The following is a 15,753-nucleotide window of genomic DNA, read 5'->3' on the forward strand; positions in this document are numbered from 1 at the left end:
TGCAGGGGCAGATCAGTTCCGCTCTTAGCCAAGGAGTCTGCAATCTCATTACCCTCAACATCGACATGAGATGGGATCCATTGCAAGTGTATATTATGGGAGAAAGAAAGGGTCTTCAGCTTGTTTAAAATTGAAACTCCATCACTGTCACCCACCCCATGCCAATTCGAAAGGTGCTGGATTGCACTCCTACTATCGCTGAAGTTATATGACTTAATGCATAAATAGTATGATCGTTAAACGAGGTTTTTTCCCGCTTTACCTCCCCCATCCTACCGCTCTCAACAAAAAGGAATCAGTTGAAATAAATAGTTGCGTAATTGTTTACAATTTTTCAAGCAATAAAACGTTTTGTATAGATTGATTTCAATTCTGGGGTTGGTGTAATCATTAACAGGATTCAATTGAGCATCAATGAAATATTGACATTCGTGTCTCCGTACGGCGAAATATAAAAAAAATTACTGTTTACAATTTCTGAAAATATTTTTAAAAAACCATGCTAAAACATTTTTCTGAACATACAAATTACAGCTCTAAAATAAGTTATAGTGCAAAAATGTCTTTATATACGTTAGTTTAGCATTAAGATGAAGCTTAAGTTAGAAAAAGAACAATTTTTTGAGATGATGATTCTATAAACAGCATGGTTTTGGAATCTTTTTATAATTTTCTATTTTTATTGTTTGTTATTAAACAAAATAAGGCCTATCGAGTATTTTTATAATATAACAGAATTTTGTGAATTGTGCTAAAAATGAGAAATAATATTTTAAAATTTCTTAAGAAAATTTTTTCAACATTATCTTATTTAATAGCGCAACTTTGCTTAAATTATCAGGAGAGAATAAGTTTAAACTACAAAATAAAAGAGCAATTCCAGAATTTTAATTTTCTTTCTTATTCCATTTGCGTCTTTTAATTTCTTAATAAGTTCAGTTATCAATAATTCCAAGCTTTCTTTTACTAAGAGCTTGATTTTAATTTAAACGAAAGCCTGAATTAGAGTACTAAAATAATAGATTGGTATATTATTGAAAATATAATCTACGTAGTAGAGTAACAAATAAAATTTTAAAAAACTGAAGATAAAATTAAATAGTTGATCAAATAATCCAGTATACTTTAAGATTAAGAAGTTTAAAGCGATATATAAAATGTTGAGAAGTTTTAAGAGGTTTAAAAATGTTTTCACGTGTTAAATATTTCAATTTTTCTTTATAGTGACATGGAACTTCAAAACACAATTTCACATTATTATTGTTGATATTACAATTTTATTCAAAGAGATATAACGATACCTTTTATAAAAACTTCTATTTTCATTTAAGTTGTAATTGCTTGATAATTTTAAAATATATATTGAAGAAATTGATAAATATATTATTCAAAATTAATCCGTACGTATGTATGTTACTGAAATTGTATCAACTATTCAATGAACCTACTAAAAATAAAATTTAAAAAAAGCAGAAAAGCATTTTCAAAAACATGTATATAATATATATATGTGTAATATATATATATATATATATATATATATATATATATATATATATATATATATATATATATATATATATATATATATATATATATATATATATATATATATATATATATATATATATATATATATATATATATATATATATATATATATATATATATATATATATATATATATATATATATATATATATATATATATATATATATATATATATATATATATATATATATATATATATATATATATATATATATATATATATATATATATATATATATATATATATATATATATATATATATATATATATATATATGTATATTTCATAACTTGATTTATATTACCAATAAATAATTAGCATATATGAGGTCATCACCAGAAACCATTAAGATTGACACTTAGTGCATAAGAATCTGATGATTTGAACGAAAGTAATTTTTCTCTTTTTTACGCACTGTACATAAATTTCAGTTTATGTATAATTTTTTTTGCCTGCATGAAATAATCAGTTCTTATAACATTTAAAAACTTCTAACAAAAATCTTTTGCATAATCTCAGATTACGAAGAAACACTAGATAAATATCTAAGAAAAGGAAAAGAAAATCAAAATACTATTTTGGAAAAAACTTGTATTCAAAAATGAAATCAAAAATCAGTATACGAAAAAAAACTCGATCCTTCTCTTTCCATTCGCTTTTTCAAAAAAAATAAATCTATACAAAAAAAGGTAGAAAGGAAAAAGATTATCATATAGCTTCTTCCGGGTTACCTAAAAAAACTTCTGGAATGCTAGTTACTCTCAAGAAAGGGCACAGTTTGATTGTTGAACTCCTATTTCTTCAGCTGTTATTTTTCTACACTCCTCAAAAGTGAAATTGCAACACCAAGAAATAACATTCCAACAACAAGTAATATATATGCATTCAGTATCCTCCTCAAGTATACTGAATGTATATATATTAGATGTACTGAATAGTATGTACTGAATGTATATATATAAGAGTTCAGTATATTCCTCAAAAGTGAAATTGCAACACCAAGAAATATGCATTATTTCTTGGTGTTGCAATTTCACTTTTGAGGAGTGTAGATTTCGATTCACGTTTGAGTTCTATCATTGAATATTTCTATCTATTTTTTGAGAGAGAGAGATTTTTCAGAAAATTTTGACTTCGAACACAAGTGTAGGATTCTTGCAAAGTCCTGATGTGACATAATGGAACGAAGTGAGAATGTACGAGACATGTACGAAGTGGGTGTCATAAGTTTATTTTGTTATAAATATTTGCTTCAACTGATATCATCATGAATAATCTATTACACTAGAAAACGTATAAAAATAAGTTTTGTGACATTCTATTTTTTAAGTTGATTTCCAAGATTAACTTATTATTTGAAATTGTTTTAAATTTTAAGTAGTTTCCAAGAGTATATTATGAAATGCAAAATATGCACAAGTCTATATTTTAACTCAGCACCTTCAGCTGCTAGCTGATTCGCATTTATGTGCTAGGGGTTGGTAAAGGATTGAAATTATTTCACTGTAAAAAGATGACGGTAAAAAGTTATGAAACTGAGTGTTTCAGTACCTTTTACTGTAAAATTCATTTTCACCACATAACTTTATATCCTAATTATTCCAGTATTTATTTAATTAAAATGCTTCAGTAAATATTGCTGTAAAAATTATTATGCATAAGTTTTTTTTTTTTTGCTCCCTAAAATTTTAAAGAAAAGCAGAATTTTCCGGTAAAAAGTAATGATCTTTCCGAGGACATGTTTTATACCGTAATTTCATCAGTACTGTTTTACTGAGTGAAAGCATTTTCTAAACACCTGCTGATAGTTTACACAAAATATCAAATAATATTTAGCATAACTTTAAAATTGGGTGATAACCCTGATAATTACAAAGTCAAGGTAATTACTCTGATAATTACCTCGATCATGGTATCTAAAACATGTTGTTTTGCATTAATTTTAATTAGGCTAAATACTCCCTAATTACTACGATAATTGCAAAATATTGAAATAAAACATTTTTTAGTTTTCCTGTTTATCTCCTAAAGGAAAAATGATCAAAATTTCAGACTTCTATTTCGGTAAGCGTGTTATCTAATTAGGCTAATTACCCCGGTGAATTAGCCTAATTAGATAGCACGCTGACCGAGGCAATTTATTTTTAGTTTTTTCCATGTTTCAAATTTGAGGGATCTATCTTGATAAAAACGTGTTATTTAGTATTCATGTCAATAAGGATATTTACACTCAAATTGCTCAAAATTAAACTTTTTTTTAGAGTTTATGCTTATATTATGTATGGGATACATAGTCTAAATTTGAGACTTCTATCTGCTTAAAACGTGCTATTTGACACTACTGTCAATTGGTCTAATTACTCCCTAATTTCTCCGATAAATGCAAAATATCGAATGAAAAGTTAATTAAGTTTTCCTATTTATCTTTTAAATATCACAGTCCTCAGTTGAAAATCGTATTCCAGTAATAATGAGTTATTTAGGATAATTACCCTTAATTAGGTCGATAAATACAAATATAGATTTTTTTTGTTTAGTTTTTTGATTTATGCAAAAGGAATATAAGATCAAAATCGAAACTCTCTAACAACTGGGAACTATCTTTGATTTCATACAGAGATATTTTGCAATTTTTAACATACCTTGCTGAGGCGAGTAGGATTAATTCTATCACACATTGAACAAAATAAAACAATTTATTCTTTTCACTTTCACATATTCGAAAATTTCTTTCTAGGTAGAATATTCAGTAACAAAACTTTATTAAACTAATCCGCTTCAAACTTTCAAAGATGAAATATAAAAATTGAATTATTTTCACATGGTTGAAAGACAATTTATTATGGATATGAATAAGATTTGGTAAAATATATATTATACAGTTTTCATGTATAACTACAATGTAGAAAAGTTCAGATCGAATTACCGTATATCACTTCAGGTGCATCATTCGTAAAATCCGTTTTTGTCATAAAATATTATGCCATAATTTTTACAGAAAAATTTATTTTATTATGGTGACTCAGTGAGTTTTACTTTATTTATTATTGCTGTAAAAATCACGGTACATCAGATATTTTCTTCATAGCATGTTCAAGTAAAAGTTGATCTGACTGTAAAAAGTACCAGCATCCTGAGTGCCGATATTTCTTACAGGAATTTTTTACAGTCGTGTATAGTTTTGTTACAGCTCTGTACTTCCTCATGCAGTTATACAATGAAAAGCACAGTGAATAGTACAAAATTGTAAAAATTTATGCATAGAAAAAATAATAATAATGCTTTTCGAACAAGTTAAGTTTGAAATTTTTAACTTGTATTTCCTTTTATCTAAAAAAAAGAATAACGCGCTTTTGTTTAAACGCGTTTACAAAAATTAAAGTTCTGCTTCCAACGCGACGTCTTTTAAGGCAGTAGAATAGATAATGAAGAACAACAACAACGAATTTACATAGTACAGGAAGTTTAGAACAACGTTGAATTGTATCTCTGAACCAACTACTACCAGTGGGTAAACCTCGGTGATGTAATTTTCAAAATTTGTATTACACTGTAAAACATTCTGGATTAAATTATTACATAAAGTACCGAGACTTTGGGTGCATCATCCGTAAATCCTTTCACCGTAAAATCCATTTTTGCAGTAAAATCCATTTTACTGTAAAATTTTATTCCATAATTTTTACAGTATTTATATAATGAGAGTGATTCAGTGATTTTATGGTCAATATTACTGTAATATTTTTGGCTTATGAAATTTCTTTCCAAAACATGCTCTGGTAAAAAGTAGATTTTACTATAAAAATGACTGCGCTCTGAGTGTCTGAACTCTTCCGCAATTTTTTTACAGCGCGTACTAACTGAAGTACAAGGTGGTTATAATTAAAGTTAGGCTATCAAAAAGCGGGGGAAAAGAACCGCATCTCATTATGACCTGAAATTTATTTTGAGAAACTAAGAAGGTATGATAAATTATATATCATAGGGAAAAAATAATTGTTCAAAATTAAAGCTTCAGACGGCAATTGACAAACCATAATGTTATGACTACTAATGACAGGCAACAAATTAAACTCTCCATTTAAAAAAATATTGTAAAAGCTCTTTATTTAATTTTAAGATTATTCATTTTGTTTGCTTGGATTTAAGTCTCACTACATTATATCTAGTTAAGCAGTATGCACCTCATAGTTAAAGATTTTAAACACTTACTATTCTTATTCCTTATCTATTTTCCCAACAAAGTAAAAAAGCCTCCGCACGGATCAATTTAGTAGTCCGACATAGCGAACATAAACTGAGCAAAGGGGAACATTAAAAAGATGTCACAATGTTCGGGCTACCGAACTGCGCAGTGGTTGAAAATACAAAATATGACCCTACGTTCAGACTAATAAATCATTGAATTAATTGCTTATTGCAACCCGTGCGGAAACCTTCTCTCTTCTAAGTAGTGTCGGTTCTCCTTTATTAACGGATATGCAAATCAAAACTGCTCACTCCATTACGTATTCCTTCAAATTATTTAAGAACTATCGAATCTATCAAAATATCCAAGTCATTAGTAGTAAATGGTGACTGATGCACGTTAAAACTGTCGAGTCGCAAAGTCCTCCATCTTCCCATAACAAATCAATACCTCTGGCGGTAATGATCCAGGAATTTCCTTGTCTTCTGGATTGGTTCAAAATTACAAGGCTACGGAGGTGAAGATTAGTAGTCGTAAACGCAAAATTGGGTCGGCTGTTCAACGACGGATATAAAATAAACTAAAATGGTTATTTTATCACAATGAAAGTAGTATTTTAATTGTAACTAGCACTAGTTTTCTTCAATAGTGTATTTTATTTATAATCTTCATTTCCAACCGCTTATGATAATATTTATTATGATGATGTTATTGTTATTGTATAAAAAATATTTTATTAACGCTTATGCTTCTCTGTTATAGGATTTTAGCATGAAACTGTAAGAATGACGACAAAGTTTGCCATGTTGATTTCGTTTACGATAGGATCACGATATTATCGAAAAATACCATAGCCAAACATAAATCATGGCTTGGCCTTTTAAGAGCTTGTTACTGGCGGCTTCTTTGGTCACTCATGTTGGTTTCCTGGATGCTAAAAGTCACTTTAGACAGAATGTGAAATCAACCACAAGTGAACCGGAAGACCTGGAACTGGAAGTAGTTCGTTTTGGTGCCATACTACCCAAAACGTCACTCATAACAGTATCGAGACAGTATAACAAGAAAATAACTGACTCATTGGAAACTCTTACGAAAGGTAATTAACTGACAAACATAATTTCTACGTAAATATTTTAAACAGAACTTTTGTTTCTAAATTTATCGAGACAGTATAATAAGAAAATAACAGACTCATTGGAAACTCTTACGAAAGGTAATTAATTTACAAACATAATTTCTACGTGAATACTTAAACAGAACTTTTGTTTCTAAATAACAAATTCCGCTTTATTTATTTATTTTTTAAACTTTTTTTTTTTGCTTTTAAATTGATAAAATAAAAAGTGGTTAAGAAGGGTTGGATGGTTTGAAGGTTGGGTATTAGGATGGTTTGATAATTGATATATAATATGATAGTTTGATAGTCCATGGATAGTTGACTGCGCGTTTTATTTTATAACCGTCGTTGAACAGCCGACCCAATTTTTGGGTTTACGACTACTAATGTTCAACTCCGTAGCCTTGTAATATTGGACCTAATCCAGAAGACAAGGGAACTCCTGGATCAAGTATTGGGAGAAATTTTGCCTTCGTGGTGGGCTTTTTAATGGAACTTACCCGCATTTGCGTTACATGGAGAGGAAGACCACGAGAACCTCCTACGGTTACCCTTACGACGAAGGGACCTTCACCCATAATTCGTGTACCACTGAGGATATTTCACGTCAGCACTGTGGTCGGTGCAAGCCGGATGCGGAGTTCGTATCGACTGGGATTCAAACCCGGTTCGCCTCATTGGAAGACGAATGCTCTATCCCCTGAGCCATCGCGGGTCCCTATCCAATATTATTATATTTGTAGTAATTTCAGTATAACACATTCTTTCAATCAATTTTCAACGAAACAAGCAGCAAATAAACTCGGAAGACTCCGCATTCTTACTATGATGTTACACAAAAAATAGCAAATGGTGCTATTTTACACATATTGCCAAATAAGGGATAACACTCAAAACATGGCTAACCTTGCACTTTATTTATGCTGTGATAATTATTTTGTTACATTCCTTTTAGACTCACTACCTATTAAAATTTATAAATTACAGAAAACTCTTATGAATGGTAAAATTACACGTAAATTTAAACATAAATCACAATAGCAGAACTTCCTAGCATATTAAGCCACATCGCTTCGTAAGCATAACGTAAGCGGAGGGATACACCGGAAGTCTAAATTTCTTCTGATTTTAGGAAGATTGCTATTGTTTACATTCAGTCAAACATCCTCGCTCTTTTGACTGCAGTTTTAATTCTGTTAACTCTTAGATGTAAATGGAACACCAGTGTTCCTTTTATATATTTGTTTTCAGATGCTCTAATTATGAGCAAAAATATATTTTGATATTTTTAATTATAAAAACTAGTCTAATACTTACTGAAAAATTCTGTTATATTACTTGAATTGTAACTGTACTTAAATTTAAAATAAAAAAGTAGTTAGAAATCTTTTTTTATTCACATTTAAAAATTTATCAATATATGATTTTGTAAATTAATGAAATTTCAATGATTAATAATTGTTTATCACTGGATTTTTTATTATAGTTAGACTTAATAGGATACCGGTGTCCTTTTCATATACTTTGTCTGACCCTCTAATTGCAATCAGAAATATATTATAGTATATTTATGCAAAAATATTTTGGTATTTTTTAATCATACAGAACAATTTAATAAGTCTTCAAAATAAATCTGTTAGATAATGGGAATTATATCTGCACTCGAATCTAAAAATCTAAAAATTGTAGTTTGAATTTTTTTCTCATTTTTCTTCAAAAACTTATCAATAATTGATTTTATAAATTAAAGAAATTTCAGTGCTGAATAATTGTTTGTCTTAGATCTAAACAACTGCAAATAAGCACAAATTTAAAAAAAAATATTGTTTAGAAGTTGACCAAGTTTGGAAAGTTTTGCCTTTAACACAGAAAACGACACCGGTGTTTCATGCCGTATTTCATTACCATAAATTATTAAAATGCATAATAAAATATTTTTCACTCATTTTGACCTAACTTAATGCGAAACAATGAAAAAAGTATAAAAAATATGCTTATAAATTCTGCATTAAAAGTTTAATGATAATAAAGGATGTTTCATAAAAGAAAGATTAAACTCTAAGAGATCATACCAAAACAAGCGTTTCTCATTAAAAAATTTATGATCGAAGTTTAGCACAAAAGTGTTAAAGATCCTATAAGGGGATTATATGTGGCAAAACTACACAAAGAATGATTTAAAGACAAAAGCAACTTGGCATATGATTGAACAATGACATATTCAACAAGTGCAAACTGAGTTCAAAGAAGCTAGAGAAATTGATATGCTTATGGCACAACGGTAATAGAGTATTGGCGAACATTGTAAAAAGCACCAGATATACATCGCGAACGACTCTTGTAATGGCTAAAGGTCTGCCAAACGCGGTATTCGTCAAACTCTGTAAGGATAGATACAATAGAGCTGCCACCTTCCGAGAAGAGATCGAAGTGTGAAATATCTAGTTACAAGATATTTCACACTTCAAGTCATTTTTGAGGCCATGAGTTCTGCGATAAAATTGCTTGTTTGGATGTGCAGAATCACTTATTAAAGTTTTGTCTATCTCTTATTAAACACTCTGCATGTACACGTGTAGAACTGCTACCATATGCTTCATCCTTTATGTTAAAATAGGAGAAGAAAATCGGTTGAATAGCTCTGGTGCTCAGGTTGAAGATGTATTTCTGAGAAAAACTTTCTCCGATAATTTGTAAGTTAGAGCAAAATATACTCAACTTATTCGTAGATGTGACAAGAAAGAGGGGAGAAATCTATATTATATGCTTCAGAAGTTTTCAAAATATACTAATAATACTAATTGCTGTTGTTGTTTCTAATGCCACTTGCCACACGGGCAAGCCTGCTTGCTGAAACCGAGCAAATTTAAGGCAGAGTGTGCGTTTCTTGTTTTTCAGTGGTGACATCTATTGCCAAAAATTCGACTTCTGCTACACAATAAATCGCACCCGTTTATAGGGCGGAACCATTCATACGTCCATTTATTCATCTACAGATCGTAATTTTGACCTGAATCAGAGAGCGCTCGATCTCCTATCCAGTATCCCCAGAGGTTTTGATTTGTTATGGGAACATGAAGGACTTTTGCGACAGATTTAACGTGCATCATTCAAACCCACGAACTCTCGGATATGGGCCCAGTGCCCTACCAGCCAGACTATCCCGGCCTATAATGCTAATAAAATTTTTATTTTCATTTTAACTCGAATGTTACATTTTTTAAAATCATTAAAAATTTATTTTCATGATATTTATATTTTTATTAAAATTTAGAGTTTTGAAATTAAAAAAAATAATCTTTTTTTTTCAGGAAGGAATGCCAAATTTAGTTTTGGTCGATATCAAAAAGTCGTGAAACCATTAATAGTTCCCCTTCCTTTAGACCCAAGTCCAACTGTGGTGCTGAACGCTCTGTGCCAACAGATGCTGCCAGAAAATGTTATTTCCATCCTTTATTTAACGAACGCAGAGGTCTACGGTAGCAACGCAGCATCTGCTCAATACCTGTTACAACTAACTGGATATTTAGGAATACCTGTTATTGCTTGGAACGCTGATAACATCGGTCTTGAAAAGGTATGATCTTCATATATATACTTCCTAATTTGTATAAAAAATATTGAGTGCATGAAAGAAAAAATACACAATTTTTTTCATATTCAACGCCATGGTTTCTGGGGGTTATTGTAAAATTTACGATCTGCAAACAGCGGAAATAAGCTTTTGTGAATTAAATATAGAGACCATGTTTCCTTTAGAGAGGGACAGGAACTAATGCGATACAGCAAACCTTATTAAATGATATTACCTTGGCCTTTTAATGCTCTCCTAATTATTGAAAGATTGATTCTTTATTTGCAATATTTGTAAAATAAATAAAATAAATATTAAAGATATGAAGAATTTGATAAATGTCTAGAGAACGTGAGGGGACCTTTCTTTCAAGAAATTTGAATTTTTGATCTCCAAAAAAAGAAGGAGTCGTCAAAATGAAAGGAAGTTTTACATACGTAATCACTACTTTGATATAAGTAAACGATCAGAAAATCAAAGAAAAACGATAATCTTTGATTTTCTTATCATTTACTTCTATCAAAGTAGTGATTACGTATGTAAAATTTCGCTTCATTTTGACGACTCCTTCTTGGTGCGCGAATTTTTCTGTCCATGAGTGTAGTTTTACATAGCAAAATACGAAATTACGAGATTCGCTGTTCGTAAAACTGCGTCAGCTTGTTTGATTAATAGCTATACGTAAAAGTGCAAAACTAGTAATTTGGAATTGGATCTCATTGAATTAACTTAAAAATAAAGAAACAGTTACATGCTAGTCTGTAAGTAGTTTGCAGAACTAAAACTTTTCATGGAAAGTTTATGGGAACTAAATTTCTTCAAACTAAAGTTCATTAACCTTAACTTGAGTTCAGAATAAAATCTTTTTTATAGGTTCCTTCGACATCTATCTAGCCAATTTTATTTTATTTTATTACCGTCGTTAAACAGCCAATCCAGTTTTGAGTTTACGACTACCGATGTTGAACTTCTCAGCCGTAATTTCGAGCCCAATCCTAAAGACAAAGAAGAAATCCTGGGCGAAGTAATAGGAGAAATTCGTCTTCGTTCATCGTAAATTTGCCCAATCCGCATTTGCGTTGCATGGAGGATAACTACGGAAACCTCTTATGGTTTACCTGTCGACAAGAGGACTCTAACCCATGATCCGTATACCATTGAGAATATTTTACGTCAGCACTGTGGCTGTTGCTAGTCGGGTACTAAATTCGTATCGACCAGCCATCACTGGGATTCGAACCTGGGTCACCATAGGGAGGAAGCGCTTTATCCCCTGAACCACCGCGGCACCTACCTGATACATTAGCATAGAATTAGAAAAACCATTACAAAGATGCTAAATGTTTTGATTTTTTTTTAAATCCAGTATTATTTCTCATACCTTCCTTTCTGCCAACCTATCTGAATGCGTCAGGCTAGGAAAAAGAGCCTTGGCAATAAACTAGAACAATTATTAGCCAATGCATCCCTTATATTTCGTTGGCTATAAACATTTTAACGTCAACATGTGACTTGATTTCTTGATGAATCCTGTGGAGCTTGAACTCTGCAACCACATCCACCAGGCCATTTTTTAACAACCCATATTTTTGTGAAAAGTGTTTTCGAAAAGGACATCCAAATTAGCAAAAACATACATTATTGGCCGAGATAGCCTGGTTGGCAGGGTGCTGGGCTCACAATTGTGGGAACGGGAGTTCGAATCCAGCCGGCCGAAGACTCCCCGTGTGACTGGTGAACGTTAAATCAGTTGGGTCATAAAGTCCTCAATGTTCCCATAACGAACTATGGGAGTACTTAATTGAGAATTGATCGTTCTCTGCATCAGGTCAAAATTACGATTTGTGGACGAATGAATGAATGTATGAATGGGTCCACTCTATAATTGATTGTGTCGTACGAGTGTGGCAGAAGTAGAATACTTGGCAATAGATGGCGCCACAGGAAAGCAAGAACAATTGCGCTCCCTCAGCCTTAATGGTGGACGACAACAACAGCAAATATATTATTTTTTGCTTTTAACTCAATCTGATACTTTCATAAGTTGGTTTAGCGAAATAAACATATTTGTCTTTTTTATCATTATGAGAGGGACATATGGACAATTGATTACTTTTGTGATTACTTAACTTCATCAATGTATTTCTTCAGGCGCTATGTTCCCCCAACAACCAATTCTTCTACAATAAATGATAATCAACAGCTACAAGATTAAAAATCTACAAATTCTCCCTTTCTTTAACAACTGCAAATTCTTCCTTTACAATTAAAATCAATGAGTAATTCTCAATTTTTAAAGAAATTTATGAGTCCAGATCATGCATTTTTGATAAAATTTTTAAGTATTAAAAACTTAAGCAACCAACACTTGTCTTTTTCACAAAACTAACGCTTTCTTCTCTTTTCTCTGTAAGATCTATTTCTCATTTGAAAGGTTAAATTTTAACAAAATCGAAGTGTTCTTTATTTACACTAAAAAATGCTTTCCATTCATTGGACATAATTTTTAAAAAAATTAAAGACAAAATTGTCTTTGTATAAGTTCAAGTTTCAATTTAATATCCGGTAGTAAATCTTTATCTTTCGTGAAAATAAAATTATAAAGCCGTCGAATACACTTTCAAATTTTCGAACTCTTTGTAGCAATTTCCTAAGTATAGGTTTCGAAACATATGCAAAATAAAAAATAAAAGAAATTTAAAAAATACTGAGAATTCTCCCCATGTTTGCATCGTCTGCGCTCTATCAATACCATAAAAAAGTTCTAGAAAGCTTTTTTGGTAAAAAGACTCGGATTACACAAGGTAGAAAAAAATCCTGCCTGGGGCATGTTTTTACAAAATAGGCTTTTTTTCTTCTTTTTCCCCTTCAAATTCTAAGGAGGAAAATTTGAGAAGATTTTTCAGTTTTTGAGGTGGGAAAGTTTTTTTAACCTTTTGAAAAAGCTATGCCTGAAGCTCGGAGAAGAAATATAGTACCGTAACTTTCTTTCAAGTTGAATACAACTATTAAATTCTAAATCATTATTTTTCCTAAGCCCTTTTATATATGACCCTATTTGTGAGCACGTTTTTCACAATTTTATTTTTTTAAATTTCTTGGGAATTTCAGCGCACTTTAGACAATGTTACACCCTTATATTTTATTATGCTAATAATTGTCGAATTGGACATTTTTTGTTTACACATGTAATTTTGTGGCGTAACTACCACTACAAATATTAAAGACCAATTCAGTAGTATATAAGACAAGTTAACTCGATTCTATCTTGAGGTACCTTATGATAGATGAAGGTTGACATAATCGAAAAATAAATTCCCTCAATCTCACAGGATTAAAAAAAAGTCGTCGAATCTAAGAAAAAAGTCACTAAAAACAGTCCTTTTGCACCATGTAGCATCTTTTAGCATCCTGATCTCGGGAATTTGATTAGTTTCAAACTTGAATAACGTTTGTATTTGATTAGGAAAGGAGTTCCCAAGCCAGAGTGGCGTGGATAATGATTTTGGCACTTTAACCACTGTTTCATCTTGTCGTTTTGCTTTGTTAAGACAGTGATTTTGCAGGCTAATCGAAATTTAACATGGCGGGTTCATACAACTGGTATAATAACAAATTTACCAACCCGATGAGCGAATTTACCAACCCGTATCAAGAGTATACTCATCTTGAAGGTTGAATTGGATCATACATAATATTAAAGATAGTGTTTTAGAAGATACATGGCAGACACACGCTGGGATTTACCTAGTTTCATGACTTTTAAGTAACTAGTTTTTGTCACTTTTAAGTTATTTTATATATCTACAGCTTCTAACAGTAGCACTTATGTCATTTAACCATGCAACAATAAGCTAATCAACTTTGAGAGACCCAAATTGGTATTTGTAAATCCAAAACCAGTAAAAAAACAATTTTAAAAAAATTGTTTTTGAAGTCAATGATCTATTGATATTTTAGTGACGTTTATACTTTTTAAACTTTAGATGTTAATGTTTGGGAAGTGAAAAAAATAAACATTATGCCTTGATTTTATTTCTTGTCCACAAGCTTTCAATTGGCGAAGTTAGAAAAAATTTCTTCCACTTTGAAAACTTCTAAGGATTGTCTACTAGTATCTTCATACATTAAGATCTCCGAAATTTAATGACTACTTAAACAGTCAAAATTACACATTTCTTTAAGATTAAAATAAGAGTTTGTCCTGGGAAGTCTAAAATTTTTCGAAAGTGCTTTTTAGAACGTTCTTCTAGGAAGTTCTTCAATTCTTCTCCTTCAAACAATCTTAGTCCTGGGAAGTCTAAAGTTTTTCGAAAGTGCTTTTTAGAACGTTCTTCTAGGAAGCTCTTCAATTATTCCCCTTCAAAGTTAAACAGTCTTTGTCCTGGAAAATCTAAAATTTTTCGAAAGTGCTTTTTAGAGCGTTCTTCTTGGAAGTTATTCAATTCTTCTTATTCAAACAGTCTTAGTTCGGGAAGTCTGAAATTTTTCGAAAGTGCTTTTTAAAACGTTCTTCGAGGAAGCCCTTCAACTATTCTCCTTCAAAGCAAACTCTCTCTGCAGCGAGTTCCTCGCCAAGTTACTCGCCAGTTTCTCTTTCCAGTTTTTTCACTGTTTCGGAACTAATGTTGACAGTGGGGTTATCATTTACGCACTGCTTGCCTTTATTTTCAAAACAAAATTCTACCGATCGATTTGAAATTGGTTGGACTTCATGCCCCATCGAGTATCGAACCACTGCCTTTCACGTGGGAGCACATTGTCTTAATAATCCATCAATTTCCAAAAAATAATTTAAGAACCCGCATTGGGAGTTGTTTTTTATAATAGGATTTTAGCTTCATTAGTTATAAGTGTCAAAATATTATCACAGGAGAATTACGAGAATGCATTCAATGAAACTTATAGAAAGGCATTGCAGACCATTAGAACTTTCAATATTTTTCTATTAGGAGTTTTTTTTTTTTTTTTGTAAGCGATAAAAACAGCTGCAGTCAATAAAATTAAAAATAGATGTAAAATGTATATTTATTAAAAAGAAGAAGACATTTCACTTAAAATGGACTTAATGTTTCCAAATAAAATAGTAATCACTCGTCACCATCTGATAGTTTTATGTATATTTTCCTCATTTAAAAAGCTATTACTTGCGACATTATGCGTAGTTTATATGCTTTTAATTAATTTTTATTAAAAAAATTAATAATTTCAGTGATATTTTTTAAAACAAATGAAATTTATATATAGTTACAATTTATAATCTAACTTGAAATCTAGTCTAAACTTTTTCTAAAAGAAAAAATTATTTTCCTTTAAC

At 30.7% G+C, this 15,753-nt stretch overlaps 1 protein-coding gene across 3 annotated transcripts in view; it reads left to right on the forward strand.

The window, feature by feature from the left end:
* Nucleotides 1-15,753, forward strand: part of LOC107446968 (glutamate receptor ionotropic, NMDA 2B) — a 117,822-nt gene that overhangs the window by 43,971 nt on the left and 58,098 nt on the right. For 2 of the 3 annotated variants that reach the window (XM_016061759.3, XM_071182232.1), the window contains exons 2-3: nucleotides 6,505-6,841; nucleotides 10,174-10,439. In XM_016061759.3, the coding sequence (XP_015917245.1) occupies nucleotides 6,610-6,841; nucleotides 10,174-10,439 (498 nt within the window). In that variant the 5' untranslated portion in view covers nucleotides 6,505-6,609. Of the gene's footprint in view, nucleotides 1-6,504; nucleotides 6,842-6,913; nucleotides 6,959-10,173; nucleotides 10,440-15,753 lie in introns of those variants that run through there. The other variant, XM_071182233.1, reaches the window with a different exon arrangement.

This window comes from Parasteatoda tepidariorum, chromosome 4 (assembly GCF_982258835.1).
Source record: "Parasteatoda tepidariorum strain Cologne lab strain chromosome 4, Ptep-v5.0, whole genome shotgun sequence".
Classification (NCBI taxonomy): domain Eukaryota; kingdom Metazoa; phylum Arthropoda; class Arachnida; order Araneae; family Theridiidae; genus Parasteatoda; species Parasteatoda tepidariorum.